Source organism: Macaca thibetana, chromosome 9 (assembly GCF_024542745.1).
Source record: "Macaca thibetana thibetana isolate TM-01 chromosome 9, ASM2454274v1, whole genome shotgun sequence".
NCBI lineage: Eukaryota > Metazoa > Chordata > Mammalia > Primates > Cercopithecidae > Macaca > Macaca thibetana.
In genome coordinates, this window is record NC_065586.1 from 53,340,145 (window position 1) to 53,360,852 (window position 20,708).

General features: G+C 47.5%; 1 protein-coding gene across 3 annotated transcripts in view; it reads right to left on the reverse strand.

Moving 5' to 3' along the window:
* The window catches only part of TSPAN14 (tetraspanin 14), a 65,470-nt gene that overhangs the window by 18,522 nt on the left and 26,240 nt on the right, over positions 1-20,708 (reverse strand). For all 3 annotated transcript variants that reach the window (XM_050803521.1, XM_050803522.1, XM_050803520.1), the window contains exon 2: positions 13,328-13,425. In XM_050803521.1, coding sequence (XP_050659478.1) covers positions 13,328-13,408 — 81 coding nt within the window. In that variant the 5' untranslated portion in view covers positions 13,409-13,425. The remainder of the gene's footprint in view (positions 1-13,327; positions 13,426-20,708) is intronic.

Sequence of the window (20,708 nt, forward strand, 5' to 3'; positions counted from 1 at the left end):
GCTCCCACCTGCCCCGGCTCAACCCATTCGGGTCTGGATCCCACAGGGGGCTCCTCACTGGTCCAAGCAACGAGACTGGTCCTTCAAAAATACAGAGCTGGGAACTCCCCTCCTCGAAACTCTGCAGTGACTTCCCACGCAGACCTAGAAGAAAATGCACGCTCTCTCCCATGGTCCCCAAGGGCCTCTGCAGGCAGGCTTTGCGTACACCTCCCAAGGCATCTCCTTCCCACCTGCAACCCACTCCCCGGGCCACCCTGACACTCCTTCTGTTTCTTGAAGTCATCAAAATCACCCCTGCCTCAGAGCCAGGACACTCTTCCCTCAGCCTGGAATGCTCTTCCTCCATATCCATTCCTGACTCCTCCCTCACTGCGTTCAAGGCCTCCTTTTACCACCCTTCGTGGAACTGCTCCCCATCTCCCACGTGTGACCTCCTCTGTTGATTTTCTTTGTGGCACTGATCCCAGACCACAGGGCCTGTCTCTCTATTGTGTCTCCCCAGCTAAGCCCTTCTAAGGCCAGAGATGTTATCTGTTTTGTTCAGAGTTGCAGCCCAACAACGAGGAGGGCTTGGCCCACAGTAGGCACAGAGCAGGCATGAGTGACTCCCCAGGACCCAAGACCACGACAGTGCTTGCCTGGGTCCTTCTAGTTACCCCCAGGTGCGCTTCTGGGTGTGATTCAATCCAAAAGCATTTTCAGCAAATGTGGGCCAAGAAAAACTCAGCCTGGCCCAGTTCCATGGGCCAAGCTCTATATAGGGGCATTCGCCTACAGTCAAAGTAGAACAAGCCCAGAGGCCGATGCCCCATCCAGCATTCCCAACAGACATTCCAGCCCCTGCCTAACCACTTTCCAAGACAGTCCACTCATCCCATGGTGCCACATGGGACAGGTGAGAAAAGTCTGTCTTAAAGACACTCAACAAAACCACTGCTGGAGCTGCCCTCTCTCCTCCCCACTGCACTTCACAGCTCACCCCTTCTCTCACCTTGACTACTAAGTCTGACTTCTAAGTGTATCGTTTCCCACATTAATACCAGCCTCAGGCTGAGAACAGTGGCTCACAGTAATTTGGGAGGCTGAGGCAGGAGGATTGCTTGAGCCCAGGAGTTCAAGACCAGCCTGGGCAACATGGCAAGACCCCATCTCTTAAAACAAACAAACAAAAAGGTTTTTTTTTTTTTTTTTTTTTTTTTTTTTTTTGAGACAGAGTCTCGCTCTGTGCCCCAGGCTGGAGTGCAGTGGCACAATCTTGGCTCACTGCAAGCTTCGCCTCCCAGGTTCACGCCATTCTCCTGCCTCAGCCTCCTGAGTAGCTGGGACTACAGGCGTCCACCACCGCGCCCAGCTAATTTTTTATATTTTTAATAGAGATGGGGTTTCACCGTGGTCTTGATCTCCTGACCTTGTGATCCGCCCGCCTCGGCCTCCCAAAGTGCTGGGATTACAGGCGTACAAACAAAAAGTTTTTTAAAAACTAGTTGGGTGTGGTGTCACATGCCTGTTTTCCCAGTTACCAGGGAGACCAAGGTGGGAGGACTGCTTGAACTTGGGAGGTCAAGGCTGCAGTAAGCTGAGATTGCACCACTGCACCCCAGCCTGGGTGGTGACAGAGTAAGACCAGGTCTCCCAAAAAAAAAAAAAAAGCCTCAGTTCCATCTATATTAATAGGTTTCTGTGAATTCATGCTGAGGTGCTGTATTAATTGCTCTCCCAGGTGACTAAATAGATACAATAGGAAAAGGTGACTGGTTTCACAAAAGGAATTTTGTTCTGTACAAGTTCTCAAAAAAGACCCATGACCTCAAGAGCTGTTCATATCCCCACCCTCAGGGCCACAGTGCCCATGCAAAGGTAGGCCCACTCCTGCTCACCTCTGTTCCAATCACCCCTTCCCCAAACGCAGGGCCACTTACCGCTCTGCATATGGCCCACAGACCATACCCTCCTTCGCTTGCTGATCTTCTCAAGGCCCCCAGGGAAAGCCCTGGTTGACTCTGTTTGCTGGGGAAGCCAGCTCCCTACCAGTGCGTGCAGTTCTCTTTCTCTCGGCTCTAAGAATAAGGGCTTGGCCAGGCGTGGTGGCTCACACCCGTAATCCCAGCACTTTGGGAGGCTGAGGTGGGCGGATCACCTGAGGTCAGGAGTTTGTGACCGGCCTCACCAACATGGAGAAACCCTATCTCTACTAAAAATACAAAATTAGTTGAGCATGGTGATGCATACCTGTAATCCCAGCTACTCAGGAGGCTGAGGCAAGAGAATCACTTGAACCCAGGAGGTGGAGGTTGCGGCGAGCCAAGATGGCGCCATTGCACTCCAGCCTGGGCAACAAGAGCAAAACTCCGTCTCAAAAAAAAAAAAAAAAAAAAAAAAAAAAAAGAATAAGGCCTCGTGTTGTTTTCAATTCTGTCTTAAAGGAAGAACTAAAGTTAACTCACACCGGAAAGACAGGAACTTGGGGATCACATGTCAGATCATGGGTTCAACAAACAGTGACCCAGGGCAGGAACTCTGAGTACCAACAAATCTGGTTTCAGAGACCAGGAGATTGAGGGAGGACGAGACAGGGGAAGTGACCTGCCTGAGAGCTCACATAACAGTCCCATGAATGAACCGGGTTACTGGCCCGCTTCACCCCACGGTACCCTTCCCTGGAACTCTGCAGCAGATGGTCTGTGGGGCCAGGCTGGGTGAGCCCTGACTGCTGTGAGCCCTGGCTGCCAATCTTCTGGGAGTGAGGGTTCAGCTGAGTACCCTCCAGCCTCAAGTGACCTTCTTTGTCTCCCTCCTATGGCCTAATTGAATTACCTACTGAAGAACGGGGCCCAGCTCTGGCCCAGCTTGAGGGGAGGCCAGCCTTCTGTCTGCTGCACCAGCGAGCTCCTAGACTGCTATGGTCACTGCGAACAGCTGCCCTTTCCTGGGAGCTGTGCACTGCATTAAACACTTAATGGACCTAAGGCTATCCCTCCACATCCCATAACACTGGCTCAATTACCCGCATTTTTCAGACGGGAAAGCTCAAATGTAGAGCAATTTGGTCCTTTGCCCAAGGTCACATGGCTAGCTGGTGGCAGACTTAAGAACCAAACCTAGATGCCTCTGACCCTGGCAACACATTATCTTACCACCCACAGAGCAGCTGCCTTCCACGCAGGGGCACTCACACAAGGGCCCGGGGATGCAGGAATTCCACAGGGGGGCTTTGGGGTTGTGCAGCTCTAAAGCCAAATGATCCACACTGTCAGGTGGTGAAACCACTTGTGTCCCAACCAGGGCAGGTGGATAAGGCAGCAGGGCCTCTTTGTGGGTCACTGCAAAGATTAAATATTGACCTTTCACCTTAGGAAAATGCCCCTGCGAAAGGCAGGAGGTCCTCTTGGGGCACTCTGGGCTGGTCCAGCCAGAGTCCAGACACAAGAAATCCACTTACCACATGAGCAAGCACGTGGTACTTCACCCAAGCACAATCAAGTCACAAAGGAAGTGACACCCGGCCAGGCCCTGCTGAACTGGAGGAGAAAGATGCAGCTCCAAGCAGGTCAAAGGCAGCCTCTCACCCATGATTTAATGGCCTTGGCTCCTTGCAAGATTTAAGCATGTATAAAAGTACTTGGCAACTCCTGCAGGCCCCAGAGGCCTTTCTTCAGCAAGATCAAGGCGAACTACCAGCAGCAGGCGATGCTCTCAGGCTCTGCCCTGCTGGCCTCTGGGTCTTGCACAATCCATGCGCTGACTCAGGCTGACATTCACAGAGCCTCTTCCCCTGAACAAAGCCGGCCCTGGGTCCAGTCTCTGCTTTGCAGCTGCCTAGTGACAGGGCCTCATGCGAGTCCGATACCTTTTCTGAGCCTATGTTCTCTACAAAACAGGAATGATCTTTCCTAGGTCACAGGAAGGTTGGAAAGATTAAAAGAAGATCCTACGTGACATACTTACTCCAGGCACAGAGCCAGTCTCAAGGTGGCCATGCCCTCCTGCAGGGCAGGCAGAGCAGAGACGTGGGGGACGTTCGAGGATATGCCACAAGCATCTGCTGTCCTGAAGACACTGCGTCTCCTTCTCGTGATGCTGGTGTTCTGTACCCCACCCCCAATTACTTCCAGCACCAGCCTCCGTCCTAAGACAAAGTCCTCCTTTCCAGAGGCACCTGTTTAACTGGGCTTCTGGAGACAACAGTGAAGCAGAGCTTAGGGAAACAGGGCCTTCTGCAGGCTTTTCGAGTGAGGTAGGAAAGGATGATGGAAAGAAAACGCCAGGGAGCGGAGGAAGCCAGGACTGAGTCTCAGCTTTGTTCCTAACTTACAGAGTCAGGGCCTCGAGGAAGCCATCCCTCTCCTGGGTCTCAGTCTGCCAATCAGCAAAATAAGCAGCAGGAGACCGATGACCTCCAAGGACCCATGCACATGCACCTCCCACTGGCTAAGCTTTGCCATTACAAATTACACCAGATGGAAACCCCAGGGTCCTGGCACTCTCCAGAATAGGAAATCCCGAATCCAGGCCTGAGGCATTCAGGAAACAACAGCGATACTTGTGGCCACTTGAAATGCTGATGATTCAATAGAACTTGAGGCAAAAAACAACCAGGAGGGTGCAGATCCCAGACCCAACCTGGCCCTGAGAGCCCAGTGGGCCAAGGGAGGAGTTGCAGTTAACCATCCTGTGTTGAAAGTCTGAACCAAGCCACTTGTCAGTGGGAGTTCGGAAGGTCTGGGAGCCAGAAGGAATGCTAGGACTCGGCTTCCTTATGACACAGGGAAACAGAGCCCAGAGCAGGAGGTACCTTGCACGGGGTCACACAGCTATCACACCCCAGCTTTTCCTCCTGCCAGAAGGGTGGTTCTGAGAAAAGGCAACAACATGTGCCCTCCCAGCAGAGCCAGAGAACCCATGCGAGGGCCCCATTGTGGGGAAGGACTGCGCAGAGGGCTCCAGGGGCAGCTTCCACAGCTGTCTGTGTTGCCAGATAACGGGGAGTTGACCCCCACTGAGCCCCGCCCAGGAACCTGTGTCAAGGCCCTTGAAAGGAAGGAAGGCGGAGGGAACACAGTCATTCAAGGGAGGTGACAGGCAGTACCCCCAGGAGAGAAGAAACCCCCACCCTAACTTTGGCACAGTTTACAGTGATTAACAGTGGGTAGAAAACCAAGATACTAAAGCAGTGGTCAGCATTTTTGTAAAGGGCCAAATAGTAAATATTTTCAGCTTTGTGTGCTGGATGATCCCCGTAGCAATTACTCAACTCTGCTGTTATAATGGGAAAGCAGCCATAGATAATACGTAAATGAATGGGTGTGGCTGTGTTCCAATAAAATTGTATGTGTAAAAACAGGCGGAAGGCCAGGTTTGGCCTGCAAGCCATAGTCTGCAAAGCTCAGCTCTAAACTATCACACTAAAACCATCTGGACCTGGAGAGGAAAGACGGGATTTCCTCCTGCTCAGCCACACAAAGCCTGGGATACCCTATACTCAGGTCTCCAACACTGGTATGTTTTTATACCACTGTAACAGGTCTTAATAGCCTAAAACTGTAAATAACACAAACGATATATCCCCACAATAGAATATTACACAACGAGAATAAATGATCTACAAGAATGAATCTCACATATGATATTAAATGAAAGATGTCAGACACAAAAAACTTCATACTGTTAGGGAAGAATACTTAGTGGAAAAACTATAACTAACATCCAATCAAAAGTTACTAGATAGGCAAGAAAAGGAAACACGTGAGCTACAAGAGAAAAAATTCAGTAAACAGACACAAGTATAACAGAGAAGATGAAATTGCAACAACTTCAAAACAAGTATTGCAAATATGTTCAGGGATTTAAAGGAAAATATAAATATGATAAGGAAAGAAATTGGAGGCATAAAAAAGACCTAAATGTAACTACTAAAAATAGAAACTACAATACTAGAAATGAAGACTTCACTAGATGGGTTTAACAGCCAGTGAGATGCTACGGAAGAAAAAATCAGTAAAGCTGAAGACAAAGCCACGGAAACTAAAGGAGAGGGGTAAAATGCTCAACAAAATTAAAAAACTAAACCGAGCCTCTGTGACCTAGATAAACAATGTCCTAGGGAAATGGGACAGGGAAGGAGAGGAAAAGGGTGTACATTTGAAAACATAATGGCTAAAATATTCCAAATCTGATGAAAACTATAAACAAATCTCAAAGGCCAATGAACCCCAAACAGAATAAACACAAAGACAACTATACCAGCACGTATAAAATTGCTACAATCCGGAATAAAAGGAGAAACTCTGAAGTCAGCCTGGAGGTGGGAGGAGACACAAAGTATTTTTACCAAATCAAGTGAAAACATATCAAAATGTGTGGGATGCAGAAAATGTACAGCTTCAAGTATTTATATTAGGAAAAAAAGATCTAAAAATTAGTGATCTACTCTTCCAGTTTAAGTAGCTAAGGAAAAGCAAAATAATCCCACAGTAGAAAGGAAGAAATAATCAAAATAAGAACAGCAATCAAGGTGAATGTGAATGTACTTAATGCTAATGAACTATACACTTAAAATGGTTTCAATGACAAATTTTCTGTTATGTATGTTGTACAATTAAAAAATAAAAAATAATTTCAAAAGATTTTTAAAAAGTAATTAAAAAGAGAAAAACAATAGAGACACTATCATCTAACTAAAAAAAGTCAGATACCAAAGAGTTTAATTTATAGCAACAGGAGGCAGAACAACCATCACCCAGGGAAGGGGTGGGGTGGGGTGGGCATAACTGTAGGGGCACAAGGGAAGTTTCTGGGGTGATGGGAATGTTTTATATCTTCATTGTGATGATGGTGATTATGTCACATGTACAGTTAAGATTGCACTGTACAGTTAAAATGAATAAATGTTATTCTATCTAAATCAGACATCAATAGAAGTGATTATAAAAAGGATTTCCATTAAAGAAAAAAAGTACAAACAAGAAAAATCACTCCTGTAGACTATGCCATGCTGATTATTTACCAGCCAAGGAGGCAGAGTTATACAAGTACACCAAGGTACTTAAGACTTGAAAGTACGTGTAAGCATTTAACAGTCCTGTGTGCCAGGCAATAATCTCAGAGCACCTTGAACATCCCTTCCTCAGTAATCCCAACTGGTGGTCCCAGCCTCACACTTGCCTAAGTTGGGAAAATTGGGGGCTGAGGCCATGCAGGCATCAGCACCACTGGCCATTCCTTAAGTTCTAGTGGAGTTTCTGATTAAGCAATCCCTGTCCTCTGCCTTGGCAAGCCTAAATGCAGAAACAAACACACACACACACACCCGCTGTGCCAAAAGACGGTCAATTTCCTATGAATTGGGGCAGTCGTTCTGGGGATGTGATTCTGACTGTATGTCAGGCAGGTTAAAACAATGTACACACCTTGTGACCCATTTAATCTCACTCCTGGGAATCTATCTCAGCGAATAATTTCCCTCCCTTCCCTAAAGGGAAGAATGTGTATTACATAAACTAATCACTGCATCCTTATCTGGGATAGTAAAAAAATTGGAAACAACCTAAATGTCCAATATGGGAATTTCTAAAAATACGGTTGGAAAGATAATGTTGCAACCTGGAATGTTCTATATTAGTAGATGCTGCTGTGAAAATGCATATCTCAAGATTGCAAGGATACTACTCACAGGATATGAAACTGTGTGCCTGCAGACAGGACACTGGGGCATGGAAGAAGAAATGCAGTAAACCTGGGATGCCTTGTTTAGCCTTTATGAATTCCCATGCAATTACAAAAGTTGATTAAATACTACTTGAAGAGAAAAAAGGACATCTTCCCAGCAGTGAAAACAAAAATACACTATATACATTATTAAAACACTAGACTTTTCCCTTTTGACTGCATCACTGAGATGGAAATGAAGAAATCATTGCCTGAAGATCTAGGGATCAGGCCTTGGGGTCTGATATCAAAGGCACAGAGTTCAGCTCAAATAAGGGCAATTCTCCATCAGTCAGAAGAGCCCAGAACAGCAGACTATCCTGTGAGGTGGCAAGTCCTCTATAAAGAGGAGCATAATAAAGGTCTGATGAAGAGAATAAGACCCTGCCTGCAAAGATGCCCTAGACAAGGGTAAGGAAAGAGAGCTGATCTTTCCTCCTTGGGCTTGTCTTCTCTTTCTTGTGCAGGGTGGCCACATGCCCAGATTTGCACAGGACAGGCCTGGCATACACCTGTTGTTCCAGGAACATTCTCAACAAACTCTCTCTTACTCTCAAAAGTTGAGCCATAGATTACATGTTCACCCTACTCACAGGAGACATCTGTGACTCTGAAGGAAGAGGCCTCAAGCCATGCTGGTCACAGAGCACAGATGTCCATGGATCTCATCTCACTCAGAAACAGGCTGCACAGAGGCGAATTCACACATTTTACAAGGGTAAGCTCAAATAGACCCAAGTCACTGAGAAAACCAATGGCAGAATGTCATTTAAAAAAATTTTTTTAAACTACAGACAAGCAAAGGACTCTCCTGTGTAACAAAGGCCTACAGTCTACTTAGAAGGGGTTTCAGTTCTTCACTTTTAATCCGTCTCTGAAGCAGATCCAGGCAAGGACTTCATCCAACCTCAGCATGCAGATTAAAGCCAATGCTTGTGCTGGAAACCAGCCCTGGAGTTGCAGACATCATCTGAATCATCCCTCTAGAGGATTCGCTCGGCAAACTTAGACAACCCCAAACGCTTTGTGGAACCAGCGGGGGGTATAAATGAGCAAAGACAAAGGGCCAGACGCCACTCCTCCAGTGTACGCCTCTCCCAGCTTCCCTTCCTCTGCACGTCAAAGTGAGATCTTCTGTACCCATTAACCAACAACTCCCCAATCTTCCCTTCCCAGGCTCCTAGCAACCAACATTCTACTTCCTGTCTCTATGATTCTGACTACTGTGGGCACCTCATATAAGTGGAATCATACAGTATTTGTCTTTTTGCGTCTAGCTTATCTCACTCAGCACAATGTCCTCAAGGTTTACCCATGCTGTAGCATGTGACAGAACGGCCTTCCTTTTTAAGCTCTTTCACATCTGTATAATATCACATTTTGTTTATTCACTCAATCATCGATGGACACTTTGGTTGTTTCTACCTTCTGGCAACTGTAAATAATGCTGCTATGAATGTGCACATGGGTGTACAAATATCTCTTCGAGATCTTGCTTTCAGCTCTATTTGTTATACCCAGAAGTGGAATTGTTGGATCATACGGTAACTCTATTTTTAACTTTTGTGGAACTACCATACTGTTTACCATAGCAATTGCACCATTTTACATTTTCACTAATAATGCACAAAGGTTTCAATTTCTCCACATCCTCATCAACATCTGTCATTTTCCATTTTTTAAAATAATAGCCATCCCAATGGGTGTGAAGTGGTATCTCATTGTGGTTTTGATTTGCATTTCCTAAGTCAAAGTGAGATTTTGCACTAAAAACAGTTCTAGTACAACTAAAGAATGATTTTTTTAACAAGTAAAAAACACTAGCGCTCTCAAAAAGCTATGTTGCATGGAAGCATATTTTCCCTAATATCCTTGTGATAAGAACCTCATGAAGCCCATTCCATTCTCATTCTGTAAACCAAGAGGTTCAGAACAGACACGCAAACATCAGTGGCATCCACATTTCTTATCCCAAGCAGGTTTTAACAATCCCTGGGAAACCTTGACCCCGAAGTCAGAGAGCTTAAAAAAAAATATATTAGCGACCAAAGGGTATTTATCTATAAAGAATGCTATTGTGAAAAAAAAAATATATATATATATATATATTTTGGAGACAGAGTCTTACTCTGTCGCCCAGGCTGGAGTACAGTGGCGTAATCTTGGCTCATTGTAAGCTCTGCCTCCCGGGTTCACGCGATTCTCCTGCCTCAGCCTCCTGAGTAGCTGGGACTACAGGTGCCCGCCACCACGCCCGGCTAATTTTTTGTATTTTTAGTAGAAACAGGACTTCACCGTAGCCAGGATGGTCTCGATCTCCTGACCTCATGGTCTGCCCGCCTCAGCCTCCCAAAGTGCTGGGATTACAGGCGTGAGCCATCACGCCCAGCCTATGAAAATAATTCTAAGTGAGGGCAAACTACTAAATAAAACATCATATTTGTTCCAACACCTAGAATTGGTCACAGAAGCAACAAGCTGCCTTCTGCACGTTGAAACTTGTCTGCTGAGCCCAGTGTCCACCATCAGCATGTGCAATCCTTCTGCACCACTGCTCACTGTTAATTCATTAAACAAAATACAAATAAAAACACTGTGCAAAATCATCTACCTGGGCCTTGCTTCAAAATAATCCAAAGGGTTGGGCGGGGAGATACAAATCAAATAAGCTAGATGGTGGGAACATGGAGCTCATTTTATTATCCTACTTTTATATTTTCTCCATTTTAAAAAAAGAAAACTTATCTGAAGAGGTAAGGGCTTGGGCATTCCACTTTATACATTTTCAGCAACCTGAGGCAGACACTAGGCAGCTGAGAGTGCTACGTCACAAGGAAAACACTGAAGCTTAGCCAGGTCACTCAGCTCAGGGAGACCCTGGGTGCCCAGAGCCAGCCCGGCACACTCCTGCTACACCATGAGCTTCCCAGAGGGCTGTACGCCCCAGTGTCAGGCCTCACCCCACACTGCCAGCTCCAGTGCAAATGAAGACTGCACATCACTACCAGGAACCCAGTGGGAGGGTCCAGCAGCTTCCCCCTAAGCAAGGCACTTGGCCTCCCACTCTTATTTCCCAACCAAGCTCTCTCATGCTTGGTCTTCCTGGCTGTTCCTGTTTGTTCCTTCCTGTTCTGCCCCAACGCACACTAACTGAAAAATGATTAACTTTCAACACACACATTGCCAAATCTGCAAAAGGCGGAAAACACTGCAGCACCCTTCAACCACCAAGCAGACTTACTACCATGCTGGATTCATGCGCTCCACTACTGGAATATAGTGCGGCAAATGTGTTACCGAGCAAGTTAGTAGAGCTCCCTGGTGTCAAAAACTCTCTCCTGAAACCCTCTGAAGAAATGAAGATACCAGGGCCCTCAGCCACAGCGGTAATGGAAGAGTGTTGCTCTAGCTGCAGAAATTAAGATGAGAGTCGGAGGTTGAGGCACAAAGCCAAGCAGCACACCCACAGAAGGGAGCAACTGGGTGTCCAAGTGTCCAAGTGTCAGACTGCCTGCCTAGCCCAGTGACCCTCCACCATATACTTGGCTGGGGGTGCAGGATGGTGGAGGGGGAACACCAGGTAAGGCCAAGGGGCTCTCCAGACAGGGAACAATGCTGCTCTGAGAAGCCAAACATCATGAGGATGGAGCACGGAATCCCACATTAAGAGGGACCCAGAGGCACCACATCAAATATCCAGCAATGCCCTATTTCAGGAACAATGATGCAGTTGCTGGTGCAAAGTTATCGGAGCATAGGAAAAGATGTGGGCTAAAAGACCAAGCCATTGAATCCCACCTTATTTTTCTCTAGGACAGAAAATTCCCAAACACACTAAGATAAATCACCAGGAGATGAGGCTGTAAAATCAAGCTTGCAAGGCTGAGAAGACTTAGTAAGTCTGCCTTGTTTTCAAGAGTTCCAGTCCCAATAGGTGATGCCAAATCTGCAGTAGAAGCAAAATATGACATCATGGCCACTCATTCTGTCCTCCTTTCTCCACCTACACCCACACAGATATTCATAAACTATGTTTAATGGTTTTAAAAGCCTCTGTGCATGATCATGTCCCCAGGCCCTCCTGCACAGAATCAATGTCTGCCTCTCCCTGGACCAATCTCACTGGCAATAAACACATGCTATATCTCCCTTAACCCCCTGACCATCTCCAGCCAGTGTCCAACTTTTCTTCTCCTCTTTAAGGCAAGCATCCTTGGAAGAACTGTCAAGAGTCATCCCCTTCACTTCTTTACTTCCCACTGGCTCCTCAGCCAACTCCAGCTGGGTTTCTATCCACCCACCCCGATCCGCTACCCAGAGCACACAGTGGTCTCTTCAAGTTCATCAACAACCTCCACTTTGTCTAAGCCATTACCAATGTCCTGTCCTCATCCTTCTTCGCCTCCCTGCACCATGGTTGACTGTGCCTTTCTACTTTAAAGGCTTCTACAACACACAATCTCCTGGTCTTCCCTTTACCTCGGACCACTCGCTCTCAGCCAACTTGGGAGTGGGTTTTCTTCCTCGACCCAACCTCTAGCATCCTAGGGCTCAATATTCAGACCTCTCCTCTTCTCAGTCAACACACCCATTTTCCACACTCTCATCTGGTCCAGCCCTTCCTCTGATGGTGGCTGGCCAAGACTTCCATCTCCAGGACAGTCAACAACAAAGGAAATGGTATCTCCCTGAGGCTGGCTATGAGATAATTTAAATGTACCCCTTCTATCCCAAATCCCATCTCAGAACCTGGGCACTCTGCAGAGTGACTCTCCAGTCACTCCAAAATCAGATCACACCACCCAACTTACAAGCCTTCCAATAATTATTTAAAGCAGTAAAAAATAATTCCAACTATTTATTGAGACCCGTGTGATCCTTTGTGACCCGGCTCCTGCATGCCTCTGTCCCTATCTGTGTCCCTTCTCCCACTTACTCAGCTCCAGCCACATGGCCTTCTGTTTGTCCTTTGCACACACACAGCTCATTCCTGCCTCAGGCCCTTTGCAGCTGCCATTCTGTCTGTCTGGAGCATTCTTCCCCAGATCCCTGCTTGGCCGCCTCTTCATTAGTACTCAGTTTTCAGCCCACAAGTCACCTCCACAGAATGCCTTTCCCTGGCCACCCTAGCTAAGGAGCATCTCCCTCACTGTCCTGTTGTTCAGGAGGCTAACATGCCTCTTGGTTACACATAAGCACTATAAGAATAGCACTTTATTGCCCTTGTCTGCTATCACCTCCCAGAACCTAAAACAGGGTCTGGCCCATAGTCAGATTCACACAAAGTACATTGCTGCTGATGTCTCATTGGGACACTCCCAGGATCGGAACAGGGGGCAGGTGAGGGAGACAGACAGGAATCTGGGTCAGAGTCCCAAGACTTCCTGAACCCCCAAGGCTGGGTTGGCCTTACTCTGGCTTTCAATCACCTCAGCCTTCGGCCTTCCCCCATCCCCACAGTTGCAACTGGTTCTGTGAGGGTAGGGGTCACTGACCCTCCCTACCCACCACCTTATCCCAGAGCTTTACATAGTGTCTGGCAAATTAAGAGTGTGTGGAAAACCATAATTTAGTGAATAAAGGACTAAACAAGGGAATGTGGCCACTCTCATCCACTTACCCAGAAGACGATGTTGTAGCTGAAAAGGAGGTACTTGTACCAGCAGCTGACCTTGGCGTTAGAGTATCTATAATAGTGCATCTTCTGAGAAGCAGAATCTGCGGAGAGATGTGTGACTAGTGAGATGACAGGCTCAGCATTAAAACCTCTCCCCAAAACCTGCTCATAGGTAGATTCCAGAAAGCTCCCGATCATTTCCCTCATGACCCTTTACCGGTCCAAGCAGAGGCCTACTACCAAGGCTAGGTATACGTAACGCAAAACTCAGGTTGAATCAGCTCTCCAAAAAACAAACGAAAGGATAAGAGACATTTTTGAAAGAAGGAAGAAAGATGCTTTTTAAGTGTCTTTTAAGTACCAAGAATTCTGCTTGGAGCCTTCCCAAATATTGATCTCATCACCTCTCGACTGGGAATTGGTTTTTTTTCACTTCATGGTTTAGGAAACCATTCAGAAAGATCACATGACTTGCCCAAGGACAAGAGAGCAGTGATAGCCCAGGATTGGAACCAAGGACAGGGGACTTCACAGTCCACGTTCTTTCCACGCACCAGAGCCAACAGAAGAAACAGGGGCTCGACCACAAAGAGCCACGTTTGGGAGATGAACATGCAGGCAGGTCTGGACATGATCCAACTGTGCCCAGTGGAGAAAAGCCAAGATGAGGGCTCCATATTCATTCATGCAGCATTTTCTGAGAACCTCTGAAGCTCAGCCCTCAGAGGTGAGGAAGGCCACTGGAGCCAGCAGCCATCCCCCTGCTCCCTCCCTCCCCTGTCACCCGCACCCCGCCCCCCCACCTCAACCCAGACCATAGCCATAGCTTTGTCCTTCAGGGCTGTCATGAAACTTGGACTACACAGCCTACGTGGGAAGACCCTGTGAACTACAGAGTGAAGGGTGGGGCCACTGATTTTTATCTGTGTCTAACCCCCAAAGCAACCTCAGAGATCCTACCACAGAAGGGTGTTATTTCTGAGGGACTTTTCTGAGGGCCTGGGCTACCTTTACTGCTTTCCTTTTTGAACCCCAGTGGCAATCTAGGTGGACCCCTAAGTCCTCCACGGTCTCCTGCCCCCCAGTGCAATGGCTGAACAGCAAGGAAGGACAGAGTGCCTCAAGTGGACAGGTAGGAACAGGATCAGAGGCCCGCAGGGCAGTGGTCCCATGCCAGCCCCCTGCTCACCCCCAGCTTCCCAGGTGAGGAGAGTAACACAGCACAAGGCGAAAGCAGACAAGGCCACCCTAGAGGTGAGGAGGCGACCAACCCACATCCGCCAGTGAGAAACCAGCTTCCACGTGGTGGCTACTTGCAAAACCCCTTCCTGTGAGGCTGCCACGGCCGGCTGGCTGCTGCTCTGCAATGTTCTCAGAAAGAAGTGCCAAGAAGGGACATGAAACCACACTCCTCTGGAAACGGAACCTGTGACCGCTCCACCTCTCCCACGGTGTGGAATTGACAGGCACAGCCTAGACACCACCATTCATCCACTGGCCCCTCCTTCTGTCTGACCTCAGGAACCGGCAGGGGAGAACGACAGGCAGACCACTACCCAGCTGCCCCATCCCCACCTCCTGCCCTACCACCACCCCACCAGCAGAAGAGTACGTCCATAAAACTTGCCTCCAAGAATGAGTGTGTGAACACAACCACCTGCTGCCCAAGGACTCTACAGGACACAAGGCCACACACGAGGCCTAAATACTGTCTGGGCCACACAGAGTGGCTGCAGGGAGAAAAGGAGCTCTCAGGTAGAGACACAGGCGCCTTCCTCCAGCACCATGACCTCAGCCCATCCAAGTCCCTGCTCTCTCAGGACCTCAGCATCCTCAACTAAAGTGGGGCTCTTAGTGACCTACCCCTAATGTCACTGGCATGAGGGGCTTGGCTGGCAGCATTGGAATCACTTGTTCTAAATACAGATCCCAGCCCCCAACACAAGGTTCTGGTAAGGAGGTCTGCGTTGGAGCCCTGAATCTGCATTTCTGACAAGTCCCCCACCCCCGCCCCCACCATGATACTGATATGCCAGCAGACCCATGCCCAGCAGATCAGGTATCAGCTTAGGCACCGAGGGCTGCAGCAGTCCCCTTGGGGGATCTTACAAAGGTAGATGGGCCCGTGAGCTATGATGCAGCACACGGATTCACAGAGAGGGGCTCCTTGTAGGCAACTAACTTAATGGTAGCTATAGCTAACATTCACCAGCTTGTTTCAGATTACAGGGCCCCACAGCACTGGGTTGGTTTGCTAATTTTTTGTGTAGGTAGAGATAGCAGTCTCACTATGCTATGTTGCCCAGGCTAGTCTCAAACTCCTGGCCTCAAGCAATCCTCCCTCCAGGGCCTCCCAAATTGCTGAGATTACCTACATGAGCCACCACACCCAGTCAATGGTTTGGCTTTTTTAATTGTTCTGTTTTTCCCCTTCAGGGGAGGGTTGGGCTACCCAACTATAAATCCATGACTGGATTAATGCATATAGAATGAAAAAAAACTTTTAACCTAAAACTCAAGTACATTTATCACAGAGAACTGTCAATTCAGCTGGAAACGCCCTATGAGGCAGAAAAATGTTCTAAGCAGTAGAAACTCTGTTCCTTTTTATGGACAAGACAATCCTGCCCCCCCTCTTTCTCATGGTTCCCAGAGGAGCCTGGAAAGTAGAAGGCTGTGCCCTCCAGGGAGCTGGGCCTCAGGAACTGAGGAGGGCTGGTCAGGCATGGAATCGAATGCCTTGGGATCCTAGGGAGTGCTCCTTTGACCTCATTTAACCCAACCCTGTAAAGAACTCTCCGGAAGCAGTAAGAAAAGCCAAACTTCCCCCTTCCTCCTTGATGAAAGCTCCACAAAGAAACCAGCTCATTAGCAAACGTGTCTGTGTGCTTTCCGCAGTGTTGGTGGCTCACCTCTGCTCCCCTGCCCGGGGCCTTCGCAAAATGACTGTCCTGTGGCAACACAGGGAATCTCAACCTGATGGTCCCTGGTCTCCTGCAGCTTGCAACCATTAAGTGCACAGAACATGGAAAGGCTACAGGGAACACTTCAGGGGGATGCAGCTCGCAGGGAGGCCAGCACTCTGGAGCAAGGATTCTCCATGGGGCGCCTGGCTTCCCTGACCATCTGCTGTTTCACCTTCCACCCAACACTCATGACCAATCAGGAAACAATTCTGCTTTCAGATGCTGGGATCCACACTTACACCCATCAGAGACTCTCATAGCCACACCCTAAACTCCAAGCCCTCACTCCCTCCCTGGTAACATCAACACTCGAAACTACACTAGCCAGGGCCACACTGCGGAATAACTAGGAAGAAACCCCCTCTCATCCAAGAAGAGGTATGCCACACTCAGACAACGTATCCTGATACACGTGCCACTTACAACCCAGAGCACATGCACCACCAGCATTATACCACTTTTGGCCATTTTTGTACAACCCAGGATAACCCCATGAGGTCTAGAGGTGGGGCTGTCCCAGTGACACTTTTTCCCCCATCCTCAGCCCACAGAAGAGGAAACTATTGCAAGAACTGTTGCAAGGAAACATTTCAGTTTTCCTTCACCCCCTCCCCCACCCCTGCCACCCACCTAACCTCAGGAGAGGGAGGGAAGGCACCTCTCACTCTGTCCCTCTCTGCTCTGTTGGTCAGCAGGTTTTTCGAAAAGCAGGTCCTGACCCTCCATGGGGCTGGCAGATCCTGTCTCCACACAGTTTAAGCTGAGGGAGGTAAATGGGAGACTCATTTGGACTCCAGCCTAAGCCACATCCTCCTACACAGTGTATGGTGGCCTTCTATCTGTGGAGGGGTAATGATGGAGCTGCACAACAGGTGTGGCTCGGAGGCTTCAGAATCCCAAGGGAGGAAAAAAGGACTGAGCATTCGTGAGCCACCAACGGAGCTACTAGCGCATTTACGCAAAAATGCAGGAAGGCTGATAAGGCAGTAGTGCTGAAACTAGAACCCAGATCTGACCCGAAATGATTCCCGAAATGACCATGGTCCCTAGCATCTCACCTCATTTGCTAAACCACATCATACTGAAGGAAGGCAGAAATTAGCCCTCTATGAGCAGACGCATCCACAATGAACACCAACACCATTTATCTTACACACACACACAGACACACGCGCACGACTAAGAACCTTCCTGAAAGTAGAGATGGGTAAACTTTTCACAAACGTTAAGTACCATTCCAGCAGAGGAAGAATCTCCAAAAGCTATTTTGTGTGCACAGAAAAAAAAATTAAGATCTCAAACTGTCTCAACTCTAAGAACATGATAGAAAATAAAGCATCAGTGTGGCAGGAAGGAGGCACATGTTTATCAAAATACCAACTTTTCAAAATGGGGCAGAGGGAGAATTGTTTAACAGTGGTGAGATAACTGGTTAGCAACTTGAGGGGAGTTAAATAATAAGCAAATAACAATTTACAGATTTAAAGGGCATACGCACATGCACGCAAACACCACACCCAGAGAACAGGGTTTTCAATTCCATCTTACCCTCCTTCAACTTTTGAGGCAACAGGAAAAACCAATTAAAAGCACAACACTACCAAGCCTGAACAGATAACAAGTCTAAAAAATCCCCATGATTAAAAGTAACATTAAAATAAAAACGGAAACACAAATGGTATCTGCAGCTGAAAAAATTACGACAGAGTAAATATCTGCAACCTACAGAGAGAGTCATACTTCAAAAAGACTCCCATTGTATACAAATGAACAAAGGATATGAACATCATACACGAAGGAAAGAATAACATAACAAAGGGAAGAATAACATAACAAATGGAAAAATAAGCCTGTGCAACATGGCCAAACACCATCTCTACAAAAAGTACAAAAATTAGCTGGGTGTGGTGTCTGAAGTCCCAGCTACTTGGGAGGCTGAGGTAGGAGGATCGCTTGAGCCCGGGAGGTCAAGGCTGTGATGAACAGTGATCACACCACTGCACTCCAGTCTGGGTGACGGAGCAAGACTCAGTCTTTTAAAAAAAAAAAAAAAAAAAGGAAAAATATTCAATGTCACGAGAAATAAAACTGAAAGACAATCCAGACATACTATTTCACACTTTTTTTTTTTTTTTGAAACGAGTCCTGCTCTGTTGGCCAAGCTGGAGCGCAATGGCGCAATCTCAGCTCACTGCAACCTCCGCCTCCCTGGTTCAAGTGGTTCTCCAGCCTTAGCCTCTGGAGTAGCTGGGATCACAGGCGCATGCCACCAGGCCCGGCTAATTTTTTTATTTTTCATAGGGGTTTCGTCATGTTGCCTGGGCTGTTCCTGAACTCCTGAGCTCAAAGCGATCCACCCACCTCGGCCTTCCAAAGTGCTGAGATTACAGGTGTGAGTCACCATGCCTGGCCTATTTTATACATTTTTTTTTTTTTTTTTGAGATGGAGTTTCGCTCTTGTTTCCCAGGCTGGAGTGCAATGGCACAATCTCGGCTCACCGCAACCTCCGCCTCCCGGGTTCAAGTGATTCTCCTGCCTCAGCCCACTGAGTAGCTGAGATTATAGGCGACTGCCACCGTGTCCAACTAACTTTTGTATTTTTAGTAGAGACAGGGGGTTTCACCATGTTGGCCAGGCTGATCTCGAACTCCTGACCTTGGGTGATCCGCCCATCTCAGCCTCCCAAAGTGCTGGGATTATAGGCGTGAGCCACCACACCCGGCCTACTTTATACTTTTTAATTTAACAAAATTACCACTACTATTGTGGCAAAACATTTATTCCTTGCTAGCAGCAGCAGAAATGGTGTTACTAACATTTGGTAGCAACATGGTAACACTGACCACCAAAAAAAAAAAAAAGTCACACCCTTAATCAGTAAACTAATGACTAAGAATTTGCCTCCAGAAAAAGGATATGCATTAAGTGAAACACGAACCTGATGGTTTGCAATTATGGGACAATTTGTAAGCATGTGCTTAAAGGCCAAAGTGGAACGTTAAGAGCATGAAAATGGCTGCATGGAGTGGTGGTGGACTTACAAGTGATTTTCCAAAAAGGTTTCCAGCGTCACACCATTACCACTCTTGTATTATAAATGAAAATGGGGTCACTGCTGATTGGGGGGTGCTCCTGCTGGGGAGGAGAATGCTGGCTACAATATGATAAGGCTGGCAGTCATTATAAACAGGGCTCGGCTTCAGTGTTGTACTCACCTGTAACATTCCTCCCTTCTGCCCTTCTTTAAATTAAAAAAGTAGCACATTCTCAACTGTAAAATATCTCAACAATTCAGAATTATGAAAAGTGAACTGGCTGGCTGGGAGCAGTGACTCACGCCTATAATCCCAGCACTTTGGGAGGCTGAGGCAGATGGATCACCTGAAGTCAGGAGTTCGAGACCAGCCTGACCAACATGGTGAAACCCCATCTCTACTAAAAACACAAAATTAGCCAGGCGTGGTGGCTCACGCCTGTAATACCAGCTACTCAGGAAGCTGAGCAGGAGAATCACTTGAACCAGAGAGGCGGGGATTGCAGTGAGCCAAGATCGCGCCATTGCACTCCAGCCTGGGCAACAAGAGCGAAAACTCCATCTCAAAAAAAAAAAGGAAAAGAAAAGTGAACTGACAATGAGAAACCACTAAATAAGGGTTTTCAAATCTTATCATGACCCATAGAAAGAAATACATTTAACGAAAGTCAATCCAGTGCACACACACACTCACATGCACAACTAAAATGAGTTCTGTGGAGGCCGGGCGCAGTGGCTCACGCCTATAATCCCAGCACTCTGGGAGGCTGAGGCAGGCGGATCACTTGAGGTCAGGAGTTTGAGACCAGCCTGGCCAACAAGACAAAACCCTGTTTCTACTAAGAATACAAAAAATTGGCCGGGTGTGGGGACGGGCGACTGTAATTCCAGCTACTCGGGAGGCTAAGGCAGGAGAATTGCTTGAACTTGGGAAGCAGAGGTTACAGTGAGCCAAGATTGCTCCAGTGCACTCTAGCCTGAGCCACAGAGCAAGACTCCATCTCAAAAAAATTAAAATGAGTTTTGTGAAATATGTCCTCCATCACATGCCGTGCATTACAGATTTTTTTCTTTTCATTTTTCAAAATCATAACTGCACATAATCTAAGAATCAACTACTGTAAAAACCGTGTTGAGAAAACAGCAGATTCCAGCCCTGAGGTCAGGTTTTCCCTTTCTAGGTGACACTTCCAACTTCTAGCTGACTCTTGATGTTTACACCCAAATATCTCTTAGAAATGTCTGCATATAGGCTGGGCGCGGTGCCTCATGCCTGTAATCCCAGCACTTTGGGAGGCTGAGGCGGGCGGATCACCTAAGGTCGGGAGTTCAAGATCATCCTGACCAACATGGAGAAACCCCGTCTCTACTAAAAATACAAAA